This window comes from Mustela erminea, chromosome 3 (assembly GCF_009829155.1).
Source record: "Mustela erminea isolate mMusErm1 chromosome 3, mMusErm1.Pri, whole genome shotgun sequence".
NCBI classification, from domain to species: domain Eukaryota; kingdom Metazoa; phylum Chordata; class Mammalia; order Carnivora; family Mustelidae; genus Mustela; species Mustela erminea.
This window is the reverse complement of record NC_045616.1, coordinates 134793261-134821221: the sequence shown is the minus strand read 5'-3', so window position 1 is coordinate 134821221 and position 27961 is coordinate 134793261. Positions and strand designations below refer to the sequence as shown.

The 27961-nt window shown below is 39.8% G+C and overlaps 1 protein-coding gene across 1 annotated transcript in view; it reads left to right on the top strand.

Moving 5' to 3' along the window:
• Window positions 1-25050, top strand: part of WDR70 (WD repeat domain 70) — a 304933-nt gene extending 279883 nt beyond the window's left edge. The window contains exons 15-18 of the mRNA XM_032337571.1: window positions 97-176; window positions 2132-2248; window positions 5248-5410; window positions 24860-25050. Of these exons, the coding sequence (XP_032193462.1) occupies window positions 97-176; window positions 2132-2248; window positions 5248-5410; window positions 24860-24947 (448 nt within the window). The 3' untranslated portion in view covers window positions 24948-25050. The remainder of the gene's footprint in view (window positions 1-96; window positions 177-2131; window positions 2249-5247; window positions 5411-24859) is intronic.
• The last annotated feature ends 2911 nt before the right edge of the window (window positions 25051-27961 follow it).

Below are 27961 nucleotides of genomic sequence, written 5' to 3'. Positions count from 1 at the left end.
GCACAGAGTGTGATCCTGAAAGTATCTAATGCTTTTGACATGACTTTCTGTTTATAAGACCAAGTAAAGAAAATAATGTGCTTTTACCTGCCCCAGGGGAGCAAAATTGTGTGTGGTTAAAACCCAGCGGAAGGCGAAACAAGCCGAGACTCTAACCCAGGACTACATCATCACCCGTAAGTTGTTAGCGTGGTCTCTCCATCATCTTTCTCCCTTCTGCTGTAGTGTGGTGTTGCTCTCATGGCTTTAGAGACAGAAAAAGTCTTCGGAGTCTGGGTGTATATTACAAAATACTATGTGGACAGGGCTGCGAGTCATGTAACAGCTAACCGCTGTAGCTTCTGTGACTCATCACAGAGACAGCGTAATTTCATGTAACTTTCAGCCCAAAAGGGAAAAGCCTATTTGAGCCTAATGCATTACTCCAAAGCAGCCTTTTAAAGAATAACAATCTGTTCTAAGAATAAACAAGAATGAGTGCTGGTCTTGGAATCAGGAGACCTGGATTTGTCCAGTTCTACCAGTGGCATGCAGTGTGATGTTGAACAACTGAACCTTATCAGGAGAGGGGGGGAGACTGGGTGAAAGGTCTCCTTCAGCTCCCTCTGAGACTCTGTGACAATAGATCTGGAGACATTTAGATACAAAAGGAACTACCCAGAAATCTTACCAGAATAAGCAGCTTCTCTCACATTTGTCAACCTGACAGATGTGTGTTGCCCAGGGCCAGAGTCTCAGACCTGTCACAGCTAGAGGCTGGAGGGACATCTTGGAAGAAATAGCAGTTGGACCTCACCAGGGTCTCCCTCTCAAGCCCAGGGGGCGCTGTACTGCTGGGTTTTTCTCCCTGGTAGTGGGTCTCCTGTAAGACCAAGTCCCTTGGAGCTTATGATCAGTAAGGAGATCCCGTGACACTTTTTGCAAGAGTAGAAGTGTTAAAGTCAGTGTCACAACCAGTCTAGCTCATGTAATTACATGCGGCCTACTTAAATTCCTCCAGTCGTTTGAAGTGAAAAGCTATTTTTCCCCCTCCTAAAAATACTGTTGTGTCGTGTTGCCCAACAGAGTGACGGGGTGGCTGTGTTTCTCAGCTCCCCTGACTCAAGGCAGGAGAGTTTTACTGGTGAGTGAGATGGTCCTGGCCCCAGCAGGTGCTAGGGAGAAGGGGATACTAGAAGAGTTTTTGAAGTATTTGAGACATTTCTATCATTCATATTATAAATTCCCTTTGAGCCCCTCTTAATCCTTTGCCTTCTCTGCCCTACTCCCCTGGATAAAGGTTTTCTCTTTTTAAAGGAGGTTGTACTCCTCATGTAAGGATCCAAAGAAAATATTCTGAAACAGTTTTTGGTTAAGAAAAAGATCATTTAATTTTACCCCCAGTCACCTTCTTGCTCTCCAGCAGAATATCACTATTTTCCTTTTACATTCATAGACTCTTTTATAAGATTTAATTCTGACATTGAGTAAACAACCAGTAGCAATTGGACAAATACTACTCTGAGTCTTACCCTTTTGTTTCGTCCACCATATAGAAGTAGGGAAAAGTCTTCATCAAGTCACCATGCCCGGAGATCCAGACACCCCCCCGTATTCAGGGCAACCTTTACCCCAGTTTCAGTGGGAGACGTGCTCCTCCCTTCCGGTTACTCAGTGTTGTCAACTCCTCCTGAGAGGTGGTCACATTTCAGAAATGTGTGAAGTGATTCCAGAGGTTTTCTGAGGAGTCTGAGGAGACTTCAGGGCTGACAGGCAAGCTGCTGGCCTCATTCACATTTGGGTCCTGTAAGAAAAAAAATAAGCTGCAGTCCCATTAAGTGTTTTCATTTCAAAACCACAGAAATTAAGTTTAACTGCTACCCATGGTTTGGGCGACGGGGAGCCTCACCAGTGTTTCCGTGACAGTGTTTGACAGTATTTCCTGAGTGCCATTAGTTGCCAGGAGAGGTGAACAATGAGTCTGGTCTCAAACAAAATTAGCTAATGGGTTACAGTAAGACTGTCTTTTATTATTAGAGGAAGGCTGTCATTATGACTTCCATTTCATCTTCAAGTTAGTCATGCTTCAGCTATGTTTTTGGATGGAAGGGTTATTATTATAATAAAAATTTTCAAATGTGACTTCTCGTAGCTCATGCCTTGCCTATGTTCCGTGAACCCCGCCAACGGAGTACAAGGAAACAGCTGGAGAAGGACAGACTGGATCCCCTGAAGTCGCATAAACCCGAACCTCCTGTGGCAGGCCCAGGTGACCGTGATTGATCCAGCTGGTGACCTACGGAGGGGGTGGGGGGGGGCAGGGTTCGCTGAGAGAGAAGTGGGAAGATGCTTTGCTCCTGATTGCTGCTTTGTCTCTAGAGAGATTTTACTACATGGTGGTTTTCAAACATTTTCTTTTTAGCATCAGAACTTTTTGCTTAAAGGATGCAGAATCCTGGTGCATAAAACTTATAAAAATGGAGCTGCAGTGCTAACAGAGAGAAGGTTGGGCCCCTTTCTGCTCGGTCTCTGACTTAAGCCCTTTTAGGTGATCTTGGTGGAACTCTAGGGTTCCCGGAACCCAATGTTGAAACTACTGCTGTCAGTGTTGGCTTCGTACACAACATTTGAGCACTGTGACCAGAATCTGGGCTGGATTAGGTTTCACATAAGGGAGAAGTGGCCATCATTTAGTTTTATGTTGATAAAATGGAGCTGCCCATTCCCCTAGAGGTTGGATAGAAGTCTTTAGAAATTTGAAGAAAGTAGGTACCCCCTCCCAACCCCGCCCCCCCAAAAAAAGGAAAGAAAGAAAGTAGGTACCAGAAGCAAGTAAGGCAACATTGCTATCATAGAACACATACACTTACTGGAATCTCATTTTACTTGTTATCACTTGTGCGGTTTCTGTCTTCCTAGGCTCCTAAGCCTATAGCTTTTGACTTGTTCATTCATCCTGAACCTCAGTTCTGGGCCTCCATCTGTTTTTGGCTGCCCTTTCTGCCTTGAGCCTTGAAAACATTTCACATATCTATCTTAACTTTTTTTTTTTTTTTTCTCTGCCACCATTCTAAATCAAAGTTCCTAAATAATATTCTTACCTGGATTATTGAAAAGCCTTTCTAACTAGGCACCGTATCTCAAGTCACTCTCTTTCCTTCCCACCTTGCCTCCATCCACTTTCTACATAGCTTTTATTCCCAGCTCCTCTGGCTTTCACACTGCTACTGCCCCCAAATCTTATAAGCTCCCCACCGTGCGTTTGCATTTCCAGAGAGCCATTCCCTGCATTCTGACGCTAATGTGCTTTAGAGCATCCCGCCTACCTTCCCTCCTCCTCCGATCTTCTGATACTACTGTCAGGTCACTCCTGCCTGCAAATGCCCATTGAATTGTCCTCTTTCTTTACTTTTGTTCTGAAACCATTCTGCTCATTCTGAAAATGACCGCTGCCTTCAGAGCTTTCTCAGATTGGATCCGTCTCTTCCTAAAGAGCTCCCCAACCACCTCAGTACTATAATAGTTCTGTAAGTACTGTAACAGTTACTGGCCATACAAATTATGTCACAACTAATTATTTCCTGCCTTTTTTAGTCTCCTCTTATCTTGATTTTTTTTTTAAAGATTTTATTTATTTATTTGACAGACAGAGACCACAAGTAGGCAGAGAGGCAGGCAGAGAGAGAGAGAGGAGGAAGCAGGCTCCCCGCTGAGCAGAGAGCCAGATGCGGGGCTCGATCCCAGGACCCCGGGATCATGACCTGAGCCGAAGGCAGAGGCTTAACCACTGAGCCACCCAGGTGCCCCCTCTTATCTTGATTTATAGAATTAATCATACAGCACAATTTGGCTCTTCATGTGTAGTTTTGGTTTTTTTTTTCAAATCTTCCTAAAATGTCATAGATTTTATGGGTACCTGGGTGGCTCACTGGGTTAAGCATGTGCCTTCAGCTTAGGTCATGATTCCAAAGTCCTGGGATGGAGCCCCATGTCGTGCTCTCTGCTCAGTGGGGAGTCTGCTTCTTCCTCTCCTTCTACCTCCTGCTCCTCCTGCTTGTGTTCTGTCTTTCTCTGACAGATAAATTAATAAGGTCTTCAAAATGAAAGTCATACATTTTTTTGAATACCAGGCACCAGACTAGCTGTTGGAGATCCAGCAGGGTGCAAATCCCTGCCCTTACAGAGCTTTTGTCTATGAGAGCAGTTCCAGTACCATAAAATAACGTGAATCGGGGAATTCAACTTGTTTTTTCTCCTACAAGGTACTTGGGAGATGGCAAGCCCTAAGATATATTTGTTTAAAGCTATAATAGGCACCTAATGAAAACGGGTTAATTTTTTTTAAGATTTGTTTATTTATTAGAGAGAGAAAAAGAGAGAGCGTGTATGTGTGCATGCAAGTGGGGGGGAGGGGCAGAGGGAGAGAGTCCTGCAGCAGACTCCTTGCTGAGCGGGGAGCCCGCCTCAGTGCTCCACGCCAGAATCCTGAGATCCTGAACTGAGCAGAAATCAAGAGTCAGCCGCTTGACTGACTGAGCCACCCAGGTGCCCCAGTATTGGTTATTTTTATTAATTGAATTTCAAATGTTCACGCCTAAGGAATCTTTTCAAGGCCTACTCATGGCCAAGTATTTATAATTCTTCCTTGCATTGGTATCACTATGTAGATGAAACAGCTAAGACATACTTTAAAAAAATCTCTATTTAAAAATGTTATGGGAGGGGTGCTTGGGTGGCTCAGTGGGTTAAAGCCTCTACCTTCAGCTCAGGTCATGGTCTCAGGGTTCTGGGATCCAGCCCCACATCAAGCCCTCTGCTCAGCGGGGAGCCTGCTTCCTCCTCTCTCTCTCTGCCTGCTGCTCTGCCTACTTGTGATTTCTCTCTGTCAAATAAATAAATAAAAATCTTAAAAAAAAATTTAAAAATGTTCTGGGAAAGTTAAAGTTTGGTGATTTCCTACTTTGGTTGTTATGATCCATAAATGAAACCCGAAGAGATGATACCAAAGTCCCCTTGAGATTTGTGTGCTTCAGGCTGGGATCTGAAGAAGCCCCAGAGCGCTCCAAACCTTGATCGCGTAGGGAATGACAAAAATTGGGTAAACCTGAAGCTCTGGCCTCACTCTGTTTCTCATGTCACCTGCCACCTTGGAAGCCAGCATTGAGGAATTCTCAACCTTTTCAGATAAGTACAGGGCATACAAGGTAGTATGCGTCTATACTGTCAGGCTCATTCCAGTTCTGATCTGTATTTTTTCCTTGGAAACAGGTCGTGGCGGCCGGGTTGGAACCCACGGGGGCACTCTGTCGTCATACATTGTGAAGAACATTGCTTTGGACAAAACTGATGACAGCAATCCCCGGGAAGCCATTCTGCGGCATGCTAAAGCAGCTGAAGACAACCCGTATTGGGTTTCTCCAGCATATTCTAAGTAAGGAAACAGCCTTTGAAAACAGAAAAAAATATATTATGTTGAATGAATTGGAAAGAATATAACAACACTACTTTGAGGTTCTAACTCTCTATTTCTTGTTTTATTCTTTTTTAAAAGATTTTTAAATTTATTCACTTGACAGACAGAGATCACAAGTAGGCAGAGAGGCAGGCGGTGGGTGGGGAGCAGGCTCCCCGCTGAGCAGAGAGCCTGATGCGGGGCTGGATCCTAGGACGCTGGGATCATGACCCGAGCCGAAGGCAGAGGCTTTAACCCACTGAGCCACCCAGGCGCCCCTCTTGTTTTATTCTTGAGCCTGAAAAATAAGCCAAGTACTCCTAGTCCTGAACCTAGCTATTTGTTTGTATCTTAGGACTCTAGAATGGTGCATTTTTAAAGTAGGTCAATTCCATCAGTTATGACCTAGTGTAAACCCATTATGGGAAGTCCATCCTACCTCTGAGGAGAAGGAGGAAGAGCATTCTCCGCATGCGTTACCTCAGTTGAAGAGGGTTTAAAAGCAGATGAAGAGGAGCAGCTTGTAGGTCTGTCATCACGGACTGCTTTTCAGCTGCAGAACTGTGTCCGTAAGGAGCATGCACGTCGGCGGGGTAGAGCCCTCCTTAGCGGATTCCGTCAGGTGGCTCAACATGGGTGAACATGTAGTGGTTCTTAAAGCCTCCAAACCAGGCACATTTACACTAGAGAAGGGTCATGTTGTAGAATTTTTTGTTTCGTTTTATTTTGAGCACTTCCTTGCTTTCCGATACCATATAATGTGCCAGAGTCATCTTTGGTTTTCTTCCTCCAGGCCTGGAATCAACTACTTCTTCAAGGAGCCTAGGCTTCTTTTGTTTGAGAACATATTTAGAAACCAAGACATTGGTGCTAGATGTCCCTATTGCTACCCAAGCGTCATTGCTTCTAGTTCCTCCTTTAGGTCTTCTTAGCTGACAAAACTTGAAAAAATATATATGTATACTAACCTGTGCTTCAACACACATACACATATGTACATACATACATACACACATGCATATATATCTGTATTCATATTTTAAAAACTATGAGTTTATAGTGATGCCTCTGATTTCAGTCCTATCCTCCTGGTTTCATTTTACCTTTTTCCTTCCTGTATTTTTAACTTCTTTCTCCAATAATGAAAAACCAAGCTTTCATTACTGACAATATATTCACTTATTTATTCACTGCTAGTTTACATATAAAGTAGTTTCAAAATTGCCTACCCATACACCTGTAAGAAACATTTCCCCAACTAGGATTTCTTTAACCACATTCATGTAGTTTTTTTGTTGTTGTTTTGGGGTTTTTTGGATTTTTTTTGGTTATTGTTTTGTTTTTTGTCCTTTTGGCCTTATAGTATTTGGTCAAGAGACTGGTTTTCACAGTTACTTGGGTGAGATATTTTCTTCTCCACTCCAGTCAGGGTGGTTCTAGAATTTGTTTGAAATGCAGCTAGGGTCATTTGTTAGTGTGCATTCCTTTTTGGGGTTTCCCCTATGTTCTGTTTACTTTGGAGGTTTGTGTAGGGTGTGCAAAATAATACTCTAGTGTTAGGAGTCAGGGCCTTAAAAAAGACTTGTTCTTCCCCTCTGTTCCCACATTTCCATGCCCCACTTCTCTTGGTCCTTTCCCCACTCATTCCGCAGGTAGTCTATCTCTTTAGTTTCTGGTCTACCTCTCCCATAGGTCTTTTGCACAAGTGAACAGATTGGTATTTTCTTCTACCCTCTCCTTTCTAAAGGAGAAGCATAATATAATATGCTATTCTGAAGGATAGCATAATATAAATACCCTTTTGGGCTTTGCTTTTTTCACTTAGGATTATGCCCTAGAAATCATTCTACATCAGTTCATAGAGCTCCTTCTCGTTCTTTTTCACTACTGCATAGTACCCCATTGCAGGGAAGTATAGTTGATCCAACCACTCTCTTATGAGTAGACATTTAGGTTATCCCAGTATTTTGCAATTTCTAATAGTGCTACAGTAAATAAATTTGTGCATATGTATTTTTATATCATTGGAGGTGTGTTTAGGTTTTTATTTGATGTCTTTATATATTATTAAAGTTTTCTCTTAAATTTTGAGAAAGCTGGAACCTGATCACTTTTCAGAACATTAATATGCTGGGAAAAAATCACTTATGAACCAACTCAACAGACATGTTATACCAGTATCAGTGCTCTGTCTGCTAATCATTATGAGCTATTTGCATAAAAGAAAAACACACTGTTTTAGCTTGGGTTCCTTAGAAGTAGGTATTGAGACAAAGATTCATATAAAGGTGCTTTTAGGATACTTTATTATTAGGATGCTTATTAGGACGCCCCCATAGAGAAAACCAATAGGGGAGTAGAGAAGTATAATGAGGCCAAGTAAGGCTGTATCAAGCAAGGTTTCAGGGACCAGCTCCCCTTTAGCTCAGTCTGCAGGGTAACCCTGGAGACCCAGGTCAGAGGCATGGTGACTGGAGTCCTCACACTGCAGTTTCTGTTGATCCTTGCTAATGGCTGGAGATGGGGCCAGGGGCAGGTATTCCCAGGTACTTTCAGCTTTCCAGGGCTTCAGCAACCTGCTGACAGCCCTCTGACAAAGAGAGAGAGCTGCTGCTGTTGTGAATGAAAGTACCCCACACAAAAATGCTGAAGAGATTGGCGGGCCTCAGGTGGGGAGTGCTGCGTCCTCCACTGTCCGTGTAGAGGAACAGACTTGACTCCGTACTGTCAGGGGCGGTTGTTCACAGTATGTACTAATAACCGGATGGTACAGATGGAACATCTCTGAACAATTAGTTGGATAATATTACAACAGCTAAGAGGGTCATATTAAGGCTGGCCAGCTAACTAGTGTGCATTTTAGCCCTCTTTTGTATAGAATTTGTGTGTGTGTAAGCTAATGTATGTCAACACATCATTGGCAGTCAGATAAGCTTATAGATTATGCCTCTGTTGACACTTCTGTTTTTAATGGAGACATTATTTTCTGTTACTATTAGGGGTTTTTTATACTTAAGGAAATTTGTTTAGAAACGGGCAAAAAAATTAGCTGAGGAAAGAAGAGGAAACAGAGCCATGTTTTAAGATGTGCTAAACATAGTGAGCATCATTTGGAGAAAAATTTGGCACTATCTATACAAATTTAAAATGCAAATAGCCTTTGACTTGGCAATTCTATTTCCAGAAGTTTTGCACATGTGGGTAAATATGTATGTCCAAAGATATTAAGTTCAGTATTGTTTATGAAAGCAAAAGATGGGAAACAATGTAGGTGTCCTTCAGTGAGATACTGTTTTAGAAAAGTACAATGCATCTATTTAATTAAAGGTAACAAGAAAATATAAAGAATGAGCTAGGTATATATGGATGAATGTGTCCCAGTCTCCTTAAATAAAAAACCAATAAGCAAAAATAGAAACCAGCTTGCAAAACATGCTCTCTGTATACCTGTGTTTTTACACAGTGAATGTACCTACTCGCATATCTGATCATTTATACATGAACTCCCCCTGGGAAGAAATACAAGAAATGTAGGTGGTGGGTATCTTTTAAGTAGGAGAACAAAGGAGTGGGGAGGGGGGCGGGGTGGGGAGAGCAGCGTGAAGTGAAAGGGGCCTTCCAAGTTCCCTAGTCTGCCCATGAGCACTGCTGCTGGATTTTTTTCACTGTGCATATATTCCTTAAAATCTCAGACATGTAAATGACATATGATATTAAAGTTAGATCCTTCATCAAAATAATTAGTTGTTAGAAATTAGAACAATAACCTGGAAGTTCTAAGGCCAGCTTCCTGGCCTGGATTCTAGCAAGGACTTATTATCCAGTAGGTTCTAAAAGTTATCTTCTCAGTGTCTCATTTTCTTCCGTGGTAAGTAAGGTCTTTGACACCTTCATTTAAATTATATATTGTTAATATCACCCAATAATCAGCAGTATTATTTCAGTATTTATGGAAATACCTCAGTCATTTACTTTGCATGTAAACGCACACAGACCTATTTGGAGCAGATTGCTATCAAATGTATTTTAATGTAGTCAGATTTAGGAATTTTTTCTTTCTTGGGTTTTTGTTTTAGTTAGGAAGGCCTCTGCATTCAAGATAGTTCTTCAGATTCTCCCATCTTTCCATTAATACCTTCTTTTTTATTTTTTTAGTGTTAAATCTTTTATTCACCTGAAATTATTTTAGTAAAGGGAGTGAGAAAAGTATCTTCGTTTCCTGTGGCCACTGGAACAAATTACCACAAGCATGTGGCCTGAAAGGCAGAAATGAATTCTCTCACAGTTCTGGGGGCCAGAAGTCTGAAATAAGGGTGTCATAGGGGCCACACTCCATACAGAGGCTCTGGGGGAAATCTGTTCCAGGCCTCTGCTAGCTTCCAGATTGTGCCTGCAAGCTTGGCTCAGAGCCACGGTCATCCCAGGCTCTTCTCAGTTCTCTCTTTGACTTTTGCTTTGTGTGAGTCTCCTCTTCTCTCTTATAAGGATACCCATGACATCATCTGGGGCCCACCCGAGATAATCCAGGATTATCTCCTCATCTTAAAATCCTTAGTCATATCTGCAAAGACCTTTTTTTCCAAATAAGGTCGTATTCACAGCGTCCAGGGATTTTAGGTGGATATTTCAGCCTACCACAGTAGAGCTCTAATTTGATTGTTTCCTGTTGGTTAGCCAGTTGGTTAGCTAGTTGCTGTAACACTTTTTAATTGGATAATCTAGTTTTCCTCATTGAATTGAAACCACATGGTTATACACACGCACTTCCATTTGAATTTGAGCCCACTTCTGGGCTCTCTGTTGTGTTCTGTTATTTGGTCTGTTCAAGTAGTAGTATCAGACTGTTTTCATTGTTGCTGGGCTGCCTGTTCTCGTTCTTCTTAGTAAAACTTTTCCGTTCTGTAGGTTTCCATGACTTTAAGCTATCTAGCAAACAGCCCACCCCGCAATTCTTGGTGCTATTTGTATTGGAATTGAGTCAATGTATATATTAACTTAGACTGAGTTTTACAATATTGGTTTTTTAAAACCAAGAGCAAGGGGGCACCTGGGTGGCTCAGTGGGTTAAAGCCTCTGCCTTCAGTTCAGGTCATGATCTCAGGGTCCTGGGATTGAGCCCCACATCAGGCTCTCTGCTCAGCGGGGAGCCTGCTTCCCCCTCTTTCTGCCTGCCTCTCTGCCTACTTGTGATTTCTCTCTTTGTCAAATAAATAAATAAAATCTTTTTTAAAAAACTGTTTAAAAAAATAAATAAATAAATAAACCAAGAGCAGGGTACGTCTTTCTATTCAGTCACATCTCTGTCTCTCGGTAGTATTTTAAAGTTTTCTTTATATAGATCTTTCACATTTAATTTTGTTTCCAGTTATTTTGTCTTTTTGTGCTGTCGTAAATAGAACCTTTTCTTCTGCTGAGTTTATAACTCCTGTGTGCATGGAAGTGCTGTGTGGCCACATAAATGTGTATTATTAATGCATATGTAGATAGTTGCTTTATATACAGCTATGTTTACCCTGTTTTCCTCTTGTTTTCAATAATTTTCCACTCGGTTTACTTGTAGTTTCCAGGCAGAAAATTATATTCTATGCAAATAATGATACATTTACCTCATTCTTTCTAATTATTTTAATTTACTTTTATTTTAATTAAAAACTTTTTTTTATTTGGGTTTAGAGGACACACAATGTTACATTACTTTCAGGTGTGCAGCTTAGTGATTTTACAAGTTTATACATTATGCTGTGTTCATCATAAGTGTAGCAGCCCTCGGTCCTGTTATGTCACTGTTACAATATCATTGACTATATTCCTCATGCTGTGCCTTTTATTCCTGTGACATGTTCATTCAATAACTGGAAGCCTTTGTCTCCCCCAACCCCCAACCCCCTCCCCTGTAGCAACCATCAGTTTGTTCTCTATATTTATAGGTCAAATTCTGTTTTTTATTTCTTTATTCATTGTAGGGTTTTGTTTGTTTGGCTTTTTTAGAGTCCACTGGTGAATGCAATCTATAGTGTTTGTCTTTCTCTGACTAACTTAGTTCACTTAGCATAATGCCATCCACATCCATTCATGTTGTCTCAAATGCCATGAACTTATCTTTTTTTATGGCTGTGTAATATTTCACTGTGTGTACGTGTGTGTCACGTCTTTCCTATTCATTTGTCCAATGATAGATATTTAGATTGCTTCATATTTTGACTGTTGTAATTAATGCTGCAGTAAACATAGGGATGCATGTATCTTTTCAAATTATTGTTTTTGTTTCTTTGGGTAAATTACCCAATAGTGGAATTACCAGATCACGTGGCATTTCTATGTTTAATTTTTTGAGGAGCCTCCATACTGTTTTTCACAGTGGCTGTACCAGTTAACATTCCCACAATAGTGTATGAGGTTTTCTTTTTCTCTACGTCCATGCCAGCACTTATTGTTTCTTGTGTGTTTGAGTTTAGTCATTCTGACAAGCATGAGGTGATATCTCATTACGGTTTTGAGCTGCATTTCCCTGATGATTAGTCTGTTGGCCATCTGTATGTCTTCTTTGGAAAAATGTCTGTTTGGGTCCTCTGCCTGTTCTTTAATCAGATTGCTAGGGGGAAGCAGTTGGTGTTGAATTATATAAGTTCTTTATGTATTCTGAGTATTAACCTCTTATTGGATCTGTCATTTGCAAATATCTTCTATTCAGTAGGTTGTCGTTTTGTTAATGGTTTACTTTGCTGTGCAGAAGCTTTTTATTTTGATGTAGTCCCACTCATTTATTTTTGCTTTTGTTTCCCTTGCCTCAGGAGACACATTTAGAAAAATGTTTGTACAGGCCGATGTCAGAGAAATTACTGCCTATATTATCTTTTAGAATCTTTGGCTTTTCAGGTCTCACATTTAGGTCTTTAATCCATTTGAGGGCTTTTTGTGTGTATGGTGTGAGAAAGGGGTCCACTTTCCCTTTATTGGATGTAACTGTCCAGCTTTCTTAGCACCATTTGTTGGAGACACTGGGTTTTCCCCATTGTATAGTCTTGCCTCCTTTGTCATAGATTGATTAAGCATTAATCAATCTGTAATTGATAATTATAATCAAGCCCATAAGTTTGGGCTTATTTCTGTGCTCTCTATTCTGTTCTATTAAACTATGTGTCTGTTTTTGTATCAGTAACATATTGTTTTGATTACTCTAGCTTTATAGTATGTCTTAACAAAAATGTTGTTGGTGTTTTGATATGGGGTTGTATTGAATTGCTTTGGGTAATATAGACATTATAATAATGTTTGTTCTTCCAATCCATTAGCATGGAATATCTCTCCATTTGTTTGTGTCCTCAGTTTCTTTCATCAGTGTTTTATAGTTTTTTGGAGTACAGTCTTTCGCCTCTTTGGTAAACTTTATTTCTAGGCATTTTATTCTTTTTGGTACAATCATGTTGTTTTCTTAATTTATCTTTCTGCTACCCTGTTATTAGTGTATAGAAACACTACTGATTTCTGGATATTAACTTCCGAATTCTGCAGCTTTACTGAATACATTTATTACTTCTAGTAGTTTTTGTTGGAGTCTTAAGGCTTTTTTAATGTATGGGACCATGTCATCTGCCAACGGTAATGGTTTAACTTCTTTATCAGTATGGGTGCCTCATTTCTTTTTCTTGTCTTATTATTGTGGCTAGGACTTCTAGTACTGTGTTGAATAAAAGTGGCAAAGAGTAGACATCCTTTTCTTATTCCTGATCTTAGAGAGAAACTTTCGGTTTTTAGCACTAAATGTGATGTTAGCTATGGGTTTTTCACATACAGGTATTATAATGCTGAGGTATGTTCCCTCTAACCCCACTTTTTTGAGAGTTTTTATCATAAGTAAATGTTGCCCAGTTTTTATACTAGTTATCTAATTGTATTTACTAATACTGCTGGCACAGTATTAAATAATGTCATGATACCACACATCTTTTTCTTAATTTGAACTTTAAAGGAGTGACTCCATTAGGTTAAATCAAGTAATTGCCCTTTTGTAGGTGAAAAAAAGTCAAATATTGGCAATATCACATTGTTCAATTGTTTAATGATGTCATTGTTTAATGATACTTCTCCATAAAGCATAATTTTTGAGAACTCGTGCATACAACATGTTACAGATGAATCCATATCTTTCTCTTCTATTTATTCAATAATGATTTATTGAACACTATGGGTCAGGTACTGTTCTAGATTATGGGGATACAGTAGTTTTTATGGAGCTTATATTCAGGTTGCCAGACACAGTAAATAAGTCCCTAAATTTTGGATGATAGCTAGTGCAAAGAATAAAACTAAAATAGGGATAAGTGGATGTAGAGTAACCAGGGAAAGAAAAGGTTACTATTTTTTAGATACGGTGATTGGGGTAAAAACCTCTGCTATGTGATTTTTTACTTGAGTGAAGGAGTGAGCCGTGTGGATATCCAAGGGAAGAGCACTCCATGCCAAGAAAACACCATACAAAGACCAGAGGCATGTTCATCTGAAATAGATGCTGAATTTTATTGCATCCATTTATTGTATTTCATGAAAGTGACCCTGTGACTTTTCTACTTTGATCAATGAGTATGATGAAGTATATTATTGGCTTTCCTCATATTGAATTATCCTTGCATCTTTGGCATGACCCTTACATAGTTATGGTTTATTCTTTGTCATGTGTCAGACTGGCTTCAGAAAAATCTTGTACGCTTTTCTGTATATACTCTCAAACTGTTTTGAATACCATTAAACCTATCTACGTTGTAAAGATTTGATAGAGTTCACCTGTGGAACTGTCACAACCCGGTGCTTTTGTGGAGGAGAAGGTGAAGAGTAATTTCTTGGTTTCTCTCTTTTCCATCCCCTCGTGGTAAATACTCTGTTTGGATTTTCCAAGTCTTCTGTGTCTGCTTAGTAATTAATATTGTCCTGGGGATTCATGCACCCAGATTTTCAGCTTTCTTTAAATAGAATTGCTTGAAGTGGAAGTTCTTTTGGGTTTTTTTGGTGAGCATTAACGGATGATATTTTCCGGCATTATAGGTAGTTGAATTATATTTACAGCTGAATAATGTGCTTGCTTAAATATTAGCTCTGCTGGGTGGGGAGAACAGGCACTGTCCTGTCTTTCACCCCACATGTGAGGAGGCTGAAGCTTGCCGTCCAGAGTGACTGCAGCAGCACTGGACTTCAGCTCCCGCCGTCCCTCATCCAGTGAGCTCTTCAGAGGGCTGCGCTCTCTCTTAATATCTATACCCTTCCGCGGTGGCATTTTCCTCCCGTCTCCTTCCAGCCCATTTGGTCACCTTCCACTTCTTGCATACTAAGTTCAGGCACTGTCTGCGGCATGTGACTCGTTAGCCAGGGCTGTGCTGCTATTTCTCCTGTGTTCACCTGCTGGAGTATACTGTTTACTGCCAAGTGGCAGAGTCTCCGAAGGGAAGCTAATATTTAAAAGGATCTTTCCGTAAAGGTCACTGTAATTGAGAATGTGTGTCTGGTTGTTTTTCTTCACTGCAATTGACTTCTGTCAGTGATGAAATGAAGATTGGCTGTACCTCACTTTATCACAGAAAAGCCCCATTAGGCACTCCCTAAATCCCCGTGCTGGCACATGACACGTGTCCACCTTCTTTCTCCAGTGGTGATAACGAACAGTCTTTAAACACTTTACCTGTGCCGATGGAGGCCTCGAGTTTCATTCCTGGCACCAGCAGTGTGAGGGCCATGGAAGTTTTAAAACCCAGCAGGATCACAGAGGCCCCTCGTGCAGCCACATGTGGGCAGATTCAATTACAGTTTCTGGTTAAAAGAAGTGGCTGTGCGGGGAGGGAAGAGGAGCCGGCTGGAGGGCGGGCAGGATATAGATCCAGAATGCTATTAGCTTACACATCACACCGAGAGGGACGTGTGTGGGAGCCTGGCCCCAGGCCAGCAGCCTGCCATCCTGACAGCTCTGTCAGCCATGGTCACTTTTCCTGCCAGAGAAGCTGCCATTCTCGCTAGTTCCATCCATGTAGTTTTCAGTGTGCATGTCTTGTCAGATACGGGATACCTGGATGTAGGTGTGTGTGCTGAAATATCGTTCCCCTGTAAAGGATCCGTTTAAAACCATGTTGAGTCAGTAGGCAGTATTTAAAGAGGTCGTTCTTTGAGCGAGTAAAGGTTTGTATATTGTTTTTGCCAAGAAGAGACATAAACCCACAGAGGAAAGTGTAACTTTTTCCCTGAGTTATATTTAGGTGACTGATTGTCCCCATCCAGCATATCCCTGTGTAGAGGCCAGCATTTCTCAGAGTGGTTCTGTGGACCGCCTTGTGTCAGAGTCAAGGGTGGGAGAAGGGAGGTTAAAGATGCAGGTTTCTAGACCGCTCCTCACACTCAGCTAGACTCTGTGAGCTTGCGGCTGGAAATCTGCATCTTAAGAAGTTTCCCAGGTGACTATTTTGTAAACCTATTTTGTAAAACTATTTTTGTTTACTAAAGTAAACCACAAATAAACCACAAATGATTTACCCCTTTAAAATATACAGAATAGATTATTCCAATTATAGAGATTTATGCTGAAGAAACAGATTATTTGCACAACCAAGTAATTTCCCTGGTTTTTTTAAAAAATAGCAAGGTGCTGTCATGTATTTAATATATAAATTATTTTGCTAAATGTATATTCTACATATAACTTTTTGAAAACATTTTGTACGAGATGAGCAATCCATGATAGCAGAAGCAAAAGGTATAATAATAAAAATGATACTTTTATTATACTTACAGTATGCCAGCCCTGTTTGAGAACTGTATATATATTATTCATTTAATCTTCTCAACAGTGCTGTGAAGGAAGCAGTATTATTGTCCCCATTTTACAGATGAGGAGATTGAGGCAGATTGAGGCTTGTAAGCTGACCAAAGCCATATAGGTGCAGGTGGCAGAATTGGGATCTGAGTGCAGGCTGTCTGGCTTCCGGGTCAAGCTTCTGCCCTTGACGACTACAGTGTACTGCTGCTCATCACAAGGCAACTCATGGCAGATATGAAAAAAAAAATTGAGTACTAGTGAAGCTGAAAAGACAACCGTGTAAGCCAGCATGGCAGAGGCAAGCACTAGACTAAGAACCAGAAGTTCCAGGGTGTTGCTCCTGCCCTGTGCTTCGCTGATGTGGCCCGGCGCTGTTTCCCCATGTGTGAGGACAGCCTGGCTGTGGTAAAGTAAGGCCCAGCTCTACAGTTGAGAGAGGGCGCCATGACACCTGGACGGCCTTAGGCCTGTGCACTCTTCAAAGATTTTTTCCTTTAACTTGTTTAACCATTTGGTGATAAGGCAGATAGTGGTGATTTTAGAGGATTCTTTTTTGTTTTTTTTCCTCTGTTTTCTCTTTCTGTTTCCCATTTCCACAGGTTTCATGTTTGTCCCTTTTCCCTACCTTCATCCAGGCTTTGAACTCACACACCAGCATTATGAGTCAGTGTGCCCTCTTTAATGAGTCCGAGATATGTTTATCTATTTTTCCAAAATATTATGTGTTCATTTTTTGAAAATAGAAACAGCATGTTGCGTCTCATCTTCTTATTCATCCCTAATATTTAAAAAAAAAAAAAAAAATCTTTGATTAGCTCCTCACCAGAAAGAAGGGCCCATTTCGAGTGGAATCTTTTGGTCAAGCCCCTTATTTAATCTTAATAATTCTGCAATTGTGATGGCTGGGTCACAGTTCATCTGGACCGTATTCATTCTAACAGGGTTAACAAGTGTGTCAGATTGTCAAGTCATGGCTATAATTGACTTTGGCTTTGAGGTTTTCCTTCATAATAAACAATGGGCCCTGAGCCAAAAAAGCTTGTGGTTTATACTCACATACTGATGACTGAATATTATAAGTGATTTCTCCTCATACTCATTCTGTGACCCTGGAACTGGCTTTATGCTTTTTAAATGAATCATATCAGAAGAATATCCCTAATTAAAAAGAACATGATCTGTGTACTTTCCAATGCAGCTGAAAACATTCTGAGATTCTTCTGGAAAGGGAGTGTAAAAGTCCTAGGTTAGAGCTCAGTCAGAAGAGAGAAGACCGCTCTGCTGACAGTTTGAATATCTCACACCAGCAGTGCACCCCAGAAATGTCCTCATAGAATATTGCAGGAGGAATCTTTATTTATTACTGACTATTCTACACCAGATTCCCCTGGATGGAAACACTGAAGGTGGGACTCAGTTTTTGTTGGGCTTCTGACATTTTTCCGCTAACACACAGTTGCTGGGAAAAACTTGCTTTGTCCAGATATGTGTGAGAATTCCATTTTAAAAATGTCCCAAGGGGGAAATTATTCAGCACATAGTATCATCTCATAAGAATTGATAGATTTGAGAAAGACATTTGCTTAAGCTTTTATCTTTGCTTCATGAAATGTTAATTATTAGCAAATGCAGAGTTTACTGAAGCTAAAACAAAATGAAACAAAAAAACTTTCAGCCCTTCTCTGATTAGTTTATTGAATGGTTCATAACAATAATTATGTTGATACATAATCTGTTCTCCTTTTCTTGGTAACTCTAGTAAACAAATTGATGTATGTAGTCAAGTGAGAAATGTTTACTGTTCACCAAGTGAGTTAATCAAACTGGAAAACAGCTTTCTGTTAAGTTTAAGTTTTCAGTTAACATTTAGAAAAATGGGTTAGTGTGGGCCATCAACCAGTAAGTTAGATAGTCTGGATAAAGCTGATTTCAATATGTGGGTTACTCTGCTGGTTCTCAATGAGGTTTACCAGGGCCCTACTGACCTGTTGAGCAGCTGCCTTGATTATACCCTTGGCTGAATGGAATGTTCCCCTTACCACCTTTTCCTTCAAATCAGTCTTTTTATAGGCTTTTGTTTAGGGGCAGCTGACACAAATCTTCCATGAGGCTAGAAGTTTGAGTTGGCAACTTTCTGTCTCTCGTGAAACAAGGTATAGAATCCTAGACGAACTGATTAAATAGAAGATACAGGAATGGGTCAGAAATGGTAATGCTTTCTTAAGGTGGTGGGTTATATTTCTTGCTCAATTTTTATTTCTATGTATATTTCCTGAGTTCTTGCCATGTGTTCAGTGCCCATTTGGTTTGGTTTGGTTTTCTCTTACTCATAGGAGCACCCAACAAAGTCTATATTAAAATCAGCTACAAATTCTGTTTCTTTAAGCAGCTCAGAAAAGAATCCACTTTTGTGGCCAGGAACAATGTTAATAGAGACTTGAAGTATTTTTTTGTTGTTGTTGTTGTTCTTGTTTATTTGTTGGTTTCCTATTGGTTTTAAAAGCAGAGGCTTCTGGAGCAACTTTTAAGTGTTTTCAAATCCATTAGCATTTTTTTTTTTTTTTTTTGCATGTGTCATTTTACTTCTGCTTGGCATTGTTGATTTATTTTTATAGTAGTTTTCTATGTCAAGGGCAAATTAGGCTATCCCCCAGGGAAGAAATCTTTTGGTTCTGTTCCTAACTCTTCCTAATCATCTCTGTTTCTCGTTGTCTTAAAAAGTAGTGACTGCAGAAACCCATTTTAAATGCCCTAGATAATCTGAACTGAATTTGGTGGGGGAGTGAGGGGGTCTTTGTCATATAGGAGTTTCCAAATTTTTTCAAAAGAGTAACTGCTGGAAATAAATTTAAAGATAACAGTTGCTGAAAAGAAAGAATAGCTTCAAGATTTAAGGCTGTAATTGTCTCACTTTGCTTCTATAATGCATTCTCTAGACTAGATAGAGATGTACGCAAGTCAAATACTTTTTTTTGAAGAACCTGGTCTTAGTTCAGCAAATAACATAGAGCTCTTATGCGCTCTCCCTCACTCCCAGGGATTAAGGACTGCTCTTTCAGGGGTGGGCCTGTGAGAGCACGGCCTCAAACCCAGTCCTTTACTCAGTCTTCAGTGCCATTATCTAGGGTGGGCTTCTCCCAAGGTGAGAAGTACTTCCCTCCAGTTGAAGGAACTCATCCTGTGTCAGAGTTGATGTTAAGAAGACATCAACTTGGGGCGCCTGGGTGGCTTGGTGGGTTGAGGCCTCTGCCCTCGCCTTGCTCGTGATCCCAGGGTCCCGGGATCGAGCCCCATATTGGGCTCTCTGCTCAGCAGGGAGCCTGCGTCCTCCTCTCTCTGCCTGCTTCTCTGCCTACTTGTGATCTCTGTCAAATAAATGAATGAAATCTTAAAAAGGGGCGCCTGGGTGGCTCAGTCTGTTAAGCGACTGCCTTCAGCTTGAGTCATGATCCCAGGGTCCTGGGATCGAACCCCACATCGGACTCCCTGCTCAGCGGGGAGTCTGCTTCTCCCTCTACCTACTGCTCTGCCTACTTGTACTCTCTATCTGTCAAATAAATAAATAAATTAAAAAAAAAAAGAAATCTTAAAATAAAAGAAGACAGACTCTTACTCCACAGCCTGGTTTCAGAGCCTATCTGAAACTTTACTGTTTTCTGTCCCCAGCTGCAGAGGGGGGAAGGTGTTCCCACAGGTGCTGCTCAGTGCACTCTCCCAAGCAGTACTCGTGAGGGGAAGTGTAGGAATTGAGAGTAAGCACTTAGGAAATTGTAGAGCAATTTGATACATTTTTGGAATCGAATTAAAATTTGGATTTGCACTTTGCAGTCTTTTAATTTTTCTAGAAATATGGTACTTATCTGCAAGGGTTTGGAAATTAGAAAACAAAGCCTGGCCGTGCACCACAGATGGTTTGAGAAGCACTGCTCTAGGCTGGGCCCCAGACTGGAGGCTGAGGCCTTCTCCAGGGTGCTTCCTGTTTATTCTAGAAGCAGGTTCATTATTCCTTATTCCCAAACCCAAGAGTCTGGTTCTTCTTTTTTAAATCAAAACAAATTTTTTAATGTTGGTAAATATACATAACCTAAAACTTACCCTCTTAACCATTTTTAAGTGTACATTTCCATAGTGTTAAGTACACCAGTCTACAGAACTCTTCTCATCTTGCCAAACTAAAATTCTATAGTCACTAAACAAGGGCTCTTCCTTTCCTCTCCATCCAGTCCCTGGCAACCACCATTCTGCTTTCTGTCTCATGGATATGACTGTCTTGGTACCGCATATAAATGGAATGACACAGTATAGGTCTTTTTGTGACTTGCCTATTTCACTTAGCATAATGTCCTTAAGGTTCATCTTTGTGGCATTTGCCAGAGTTTCTTTCCTTTTTAAGGCTGAATAAATTTCACTGTACATATCATCACATTTTGTTTTCTATCTAGTCTTCTATCCATGACACTTAGGTTGCTCCTACCTTCTGACTGTTCTGATAATGGTGCACCGAACATGGGCGCACAAATATTTCAGGCCTCACTTTCAAAGTATGGGGGCATATTTCCTGAAGTGGAATTGCTCAACCACATGGTAATTTTATTTTTAATTTTTTGAGGATCTACTGTGTTGTTTTCCATAGAGGCTGCACCATTTTACATTCCTACCATCACTGTTCAAGGGTTCCAGTTTCTCCACATTTTGGTCAATACTTGGTATTTTCTAGGTTTGGTTTGTTTGTCTTTTGTTTGATAGTAGCCATCCTGCTGGGTGTGAGGTGTTACCTCACTGTGGTTTTGGTCTGGATTTTCCTAGTGGTTAGCGATGTTGGGCATCTTTTTATGTGCCTGTTAAGTCTTTTGCTATCTTCTTTGGAGAAATATCTGTTGAAGTCCTTTACCCTGTTTTTAACTGTGTTGTTTGGGGTTTCGTTTTTATTGTTGTTTTTATTGTTATTATTGAGTTTAGGAGTTCTTTATATATTCTAGGTAGTAATCCCTTATAAATATATAATTAGCAAACATTTTCTCCCCTTTCATAGGCTACCTTTTCAGTCTGTTGATTGTATCTACTGATGCACAGGTTTTATTTTGATATAGTTCAGTTTACCTGGGGCTTTTTTTGTGTGTGCTTATGCTTTTGTTGTCTTATCAAAGAAATTATTACTGTATCCAATGTCATAAAGCTTTTCTGTAGTATTTTATAGTTTTTGCTCTAGGTTTACGTCTTTGATCCATTTTAAGTTAATTTTTGCATATGGAATAAGGTGAGGTCCAGTTTTATTTATTGCTTTTGGAACAATTTTGCCAGCACCATTTTTTGAAAGGAGCCTACTTCTTCCATGCAGGTGTTCCCTACCTGGCCAATAAAATGCAAGACAAAGTGGTAAACAAGTACTGCTGGGAAAATCTGGGCAGGAGCTTCTCCTTGGGGGAAGGACAGCCTGGCTGTTTGAAAGCTAAATGTCATGATTTGATGTTGCATATACATAATATGATTCTTTTTCTGGCAACATTGTTATTAGTTCAAAAACTGGAATTTAAAATACTAAATTGTATGGAATTCCTCAAAGAGACCATTCTACCTTCCAAACAAATTCATATCCCCTAAGTTAAGATACCTGGAGAGGACAAAGGAAACTGCTGTGGTCTGGTAATTCAGCACAACAGTCTAAGTGATCCTGATGTAAAAGTTTAATCAGTGAATTTTGCTTAATTTAATTTAGTGCTGGGGGAAGAGGTATCTCCTTTGAAAACTAATATATTTCCTTTTTCTTTGTCTTTTTCTGGGCTACTAGGAAGTTGAGTGTTGTATTGTTATGTTTACCCTTTCCTTCTACTCATTGGTTTTGATTTTCTTTATAGGTCCATTTTACTGAGGTATAATATGTATAATAAGATACAAAATGCACCCATTTCAAGTCTTGACAAATGTATACACCTGTGTAATCACTTCAGTCAAGATCGTGGAATATTTCCATCGCCCGAAAACATTCCCCATGCCTCTTTACAGTCATTACTCCCTTTCTGCCCCCCTGTGAAATAGTTCCATTCATTCTATGTTCTTCAAGTTAGCCACCAACTTGTAAAAAATACTTTGGAAAGTAGGTAGAATATGAGAGCAATTACTTAAATGAAATAGCTTTTTTAAGATTTAGGTTTTGTTCTTCCTGTGATCTGTCATTTAATTTTTTTTAATATCCAAAAAACACCAATTCTTAGTACTTAAGTCTTATTCCAACTAACATTGATGAGTTGTTGTCTTATTGCCAGATATGGTTACAAGACCATGTTATTTTCTTCTCTTTTCAAATAGTTTTTAAACCACATTTGTTCCCATATAGGTCTTGTCTGTACCTCAGTGGTCCATATCTTTGCCGGACGATGAAATATGTAATGAACACCAGTTGCCCTACTGTCACATGTTAGAGAGCCGGCCTAGGGGGTGGGGGGGCTGCTTTCTAGTAACTCAGCAACTCATGACCTATGAAAATCTGCAACTGTTTTTGGAAATGTTAGGGCTGTGACCTGTTTATAGATGTCATAGCAGTGTCTTGAAGTGACAAGAATTTCAACTGACTGGATTGTGTATGGGGGCAGCTTGGACTCCCGGTAGGTGTGTGGATCATTAGAGAGACAGGCATGAGGAATTCCAGAATTCCAGAATGACGCAGAATGATGGCTTCTGCATCAGAGCAACATCAGCATGAATGTGGATAGTATATATTTCTTCCCAGAATAATAAAGAGACAGCAACAAGTAACATAGGTTTTAACCCTGTTTTCACTTGTCAAAGAAAAGGAATGGTTATTGTCATTATTTTAACATTCTGGAATTACCTTGATATAATGAACTGAATTAAAGATGAAGATATAAGCAAAAATATATCATCTTCAGATACAGTGCTTTAATATTTCCTCGTAATGTATGCAGCCACTCTGGAAAACAGTAACAGAGAAGGTTCCTCAAAAAGTTAAAAACAGAACTACTATAATCTAGCAGTTACACTACTAGGTATTTACCCAAAGCATACAAAAATACAGATTCACAGGGACACATACATGTACCCTGATGCTCACAGCAGCATTATTGACAATAGCCAAACTATGAAAAGAGCCCAAATGTCCATTGACTGATGAATGGCTAAAGAACATGTGCTATGTATATATGAACATACACATATACATACATATACACAAACACACATACATATACATACACATACATACATAAACAATGGAATATTACTCAGCCATCAAAAAGAATGAAATCTTGCCATTTGCAATAACATGGATAGAACTAGAGAGTATTATGCCTAGTGACCTAAGACAAATACCATATGATTTCACTCATATGTGGCATTTAAGAAACAAAACAGGTGAACCTATGGGAGAGGAAAAAAAGGAGAGGTTAAACCATAAGAAACTCTCAACAATAGAGAACAAACAGAGTTAATGGAGAGGCATGGCGGGATGGGCTAAATGGGTGATGGGCATTAAGGAGCACACTAGTGAGTGTAAGTGATGAATTACTAAATTCTACTCCTGAAACCAAAAAAAATAAGAAATAAAAAAAGCTTTCTAAAAATATTTCTTTGTAATGTGATAGAGCTGGGTTTTTTAAAGATTTTATTTATTTATTTGACAAACAGAGATCACAAGTAGGCAGAGAGACAGGCAGAGAGAGAAGGGGAAGCAGGCTCCCTGCTGAGCAGAGAACCCGATGCGGGGCTCCATCCCAGGACCCTGAGATCATGACCTGAGCCAAAGGCAGAGGCTTAACCCACTAAGCCACCCAGGTGCCCCTATAGAGCTGTTTTTAAAAGGGAATCAATAGTAGCATAACTGAAAGGAGCATCAGTTATAACCATTTCACATATTCTTGAAATTATTTTCCATGTGAATGGTGTATTAAAAAAAAGTCACTGAACCAGGTGTGTTTACAAAGCCCAAAACATCCTAACACAAAGATTGCTTGAGGTACCATGTGCCAGTATTAACAACAGCGGTAGCCAGTGATGTATCCTAAAATGCTTGAGTCTTGACGTTTCCATTCACTGAACTGGGTGTTGGGGTGGAGAGAATGTCCCATCTGTTTGTTTGGTTGTTTCATTTTTGTTGGCAGTGCTCAAGTTACTCTATATGCTATCAATTATTTTAGACTCATTAAATAAGAAAGCGATTATCTCAAATTCTCCTGTTCATGTGTACCATAATCACATGTATTTGGACTACTTAAGTCTAGGAACAACGCAGAGAGCTGTAAATAAAGATCATGTGTGTTCTTGCTTGGTAACTGTAACGTGGACTCCCAAAAAGTCCCAGTTAGCATGATTTTGAAGTAGAGGGTGGTTATGAATATATAAGATTATACTGAATTTGATGTATTTTCATTTTATTTAAGAAAAGGACAGCATACATGGTCTGCCACGGAGGGAAATCTTTAAGAGACTCTTTGACTCTTTGGATGAACAAAAGTAAATTTTTGTTATCCTTTTCTTTGCCAGAAGTTTAATGATTGATATTTAATGATTGAGATGTAGTTGATTCCCCAGACGTGCTTCCACTTGATGAAAGTAGCAAAGTCTAATCTAATAAACACTTGCTGACTAAATTTTTCCTCTTTTCATTAACTTTCTTTTAGGACTCAGCCCAAAACCATGTTTGCCCAAGTTGAATCTGATGATGAGGAAGCAAAGAATGAGCCAGAATGGAAAAAGCGTAAAATTTAAAGACTCTCACATGAGAGCTGTTTGCATGAAGGGGGAGTGATATTGGACAGGTTGTTGTTGTTGTTGTTTTTTAATGAAATAAAAAGCACATTTTTATGAACAACTTTTGTAGTTTGCGTTATTGAACCATTCAAAAGATTGGTAGCTACCCTCCACTAAACTTGTGCTTACATTTTTTTAACTACAACTATGAGTCTGTATTATAAATAAATAAGAAACAGATTCTTAGCTTATTACCAAGTAGTTTAGGTATTTGGAAACTTTATTCAACTGTTATTGGTCTTGTACAGATTCTTACAACGTTGAGGGCAGGAGATGTACAGAAATGGACATGTGTCTTGACCAACTCTAGGAGCATAATATGGAGATAGACATCAAAAAGTTTAATATTTCTGTGTAATTTCACAAGTTGTTTACATGATTATAATTAATTAGGCTGAGTTCAGGCTAAAAGCATTGCCATACTAGGAAAGAACATGTATCTGATTATCTTTAAGCAGCAGAATATAGTGGTTAGGATGTAGGAAATGGGCTTTGAAGTCAGACCCATGTGGGTTCAAATCTTGTCTCTGGTCTTTACTGTCAGGTCCCCTTGGGAGTTATTAAACTTCTCTCTTCCAGTCTCCGATGATGATAGCACCACCGTCCTAGGTTTGTTACAGGATTCGATGAGACACTCCTTGGATAGTGTTTAGTATATTACCTGGCACGTAATAAATATATACCATTTCCTTTTTTAAAATAGAGCTAATGATATCTACTTTGCCTGATTTTTATCACTATTAAAGTGGAAAAGTATGGAAATGCTTTGTACCTATAATTAGAAGACATTAAAAATCATTCTAAAAGACCCTTGTGCTTTTGTGACTAGAAAACTAAAACAAAAGTTGGCAGTCTGTCCAAAGTAATAATGAGTCAATAGAATAAAATTCTGTGGACTGCTTTCACACAGACCTGGGGTAATACTGCATGTCAAATAGTCCCCACTAGAAAATTCAGGAATTTTTTAATCCTCTTGCCTTTTTCCCTCTTGCTCTCCTTTGTCCTAGTGAATTATATAATTCTAAAAATGAATGATGATGAAAAATGTGTGTTGGAAAGTTGCAGTCCTCGTATACCTACTGCCTCCCAAAACAAAATCTTTTTTACCCAAATTATAGGTACACAGCCTTCCGGCCTCTGCAGTTCTGAGGTGGGTGACAGTGGGCATTCCTCTATAAATAAATAAAAATAAAAAATAAATAATAAATAAATAAATAAATAATTCCTCTATAAATAAAAATATTCCTCTATAAATAATAAATAAATTTTAAAAATCTACTCTCTGTCCTTTTTCTCTTCTACCCCCATTTTCATTCTGTTCCTTCCCCTCATTATTTCTCACATAACACGTGTTATGTGCCTACCGTCTGATGGCTACTATTCTGAGTTCTTTACCTCCTGTAATAGCTCATTTAATCTTCACAAAAACCCCATGAGTAGGTAAAATTGCTAAACCCATTTTACAGACAAGACAAAAGAGATTCAAGAAGGCAGTCTGTCTGAGATTAAAGTTAGGGAGGGCTATATGAAGACACCCAAGATTTCTAGGCATCAGGAATTAACAAACTACCCCAAGTTTCCTATTCCTGTTGTACACTTCATCCAGAATCAATTACAGACCAATATTTTGTTCCAAGTGCTTAGGATTTGTAAATTTACTGTTTCTTGGATAAAATTTACTGAAAGCATTTCATATTTTTTTCCTGTCTTAACATAAACATTGCACCATATGGAAGTATTCGTCTCGCACAGCCAAAAGTTGTTGTGAAGTGTTGGAGGGAGGAATAAAAACTCGATCATAGTGGTCTTGGCGGAGCCTGCTATGATGTCAGGGGAGAGAAAGACAGATTTAGCACGAAGACGATTTTCTCATTGTTACCCACAACACAAGTGGCCCTTTTCATGCTTGAGATGATCTATCTCACTTGAGAATTTTATACAAAGTTATTTTTCCACATAAGATTGGCTAAAGACTCATGGGACTTCCATATCAATTTTGGTGAGTTAGGACCTCAGAACCAGGACTAGATGAATAGTGCTTATTGGACCTGTCGGCCCATCACCAGGGTAGAGTCGCCAGTTGGTATTCCCCAGGTCCTCACACTCCCCATGCCCCTCGGGCCTCATTATCTTACCCCATACAACCCTATACTCCCTATCTCGGTCAACTGCATTTCTCTTTGCTCAAATAAGGGACCCAGAAGTCATAATAATGACTCCTCCCTTATCCCCCTCCCACCTCATGTAATCATTTGCCGGTTTCCATCCATGCCATCTGCTGACTGTCTTCTGAACTTGAACTTCATCTCTTTCCCTGCTGCCCCTGCTAGAGTTTAGTCCCTCTTTTATCCCTCACCAGGACTTCCCAGGAGCCTCCCTCCCAACTAACCTCCCTGTTTTTCATTTGGTCCTCATCAAATCCATCTTTTATTCTGTCATCAGACTTAGCTTTCTAAAACTAAAACCCATCATTTCATCTCTCTGGGAAGAGCCTTCTGGAGTCTATGTCAGTACTATGAATCCATTCGTGTGGTGGTTAGGTTGTCTACATTTGGCCTCTCCCTGTCTTTCCAGCTTTAACTCCTGCTGATCTTGCACAAGCTTCTCAACAACTCTCAGCAACTCGGAACCTGGGAAGTACCAGGTGCTTTGCACCTGAGTGCCTCTGCACATACTGTCCCTTCTTCCTTCCTTGTCTGCCTGTTTGTTTTTGAATACAGAGGTCAATGTCACCTTTCCTGAGCAGCCTTCCATGACCCACCCTAGTGGACAATTACTTCTTCCCTCCTCTGCCCCCATGGTTGCTTACCCTATCCTTATGCTATGGCCTTATATATTCATTGTAAGTGTATGTGTGTGTGGCTTGTGGGCTGGAGTGTGTTTCCCCTACTGGGATGTAGATTGTGAAAACTAAAGCACTTTGGGTTCTGTGAATGTTCAGTGAATTTGTTTAATGAGTAAGAGGAGCCATA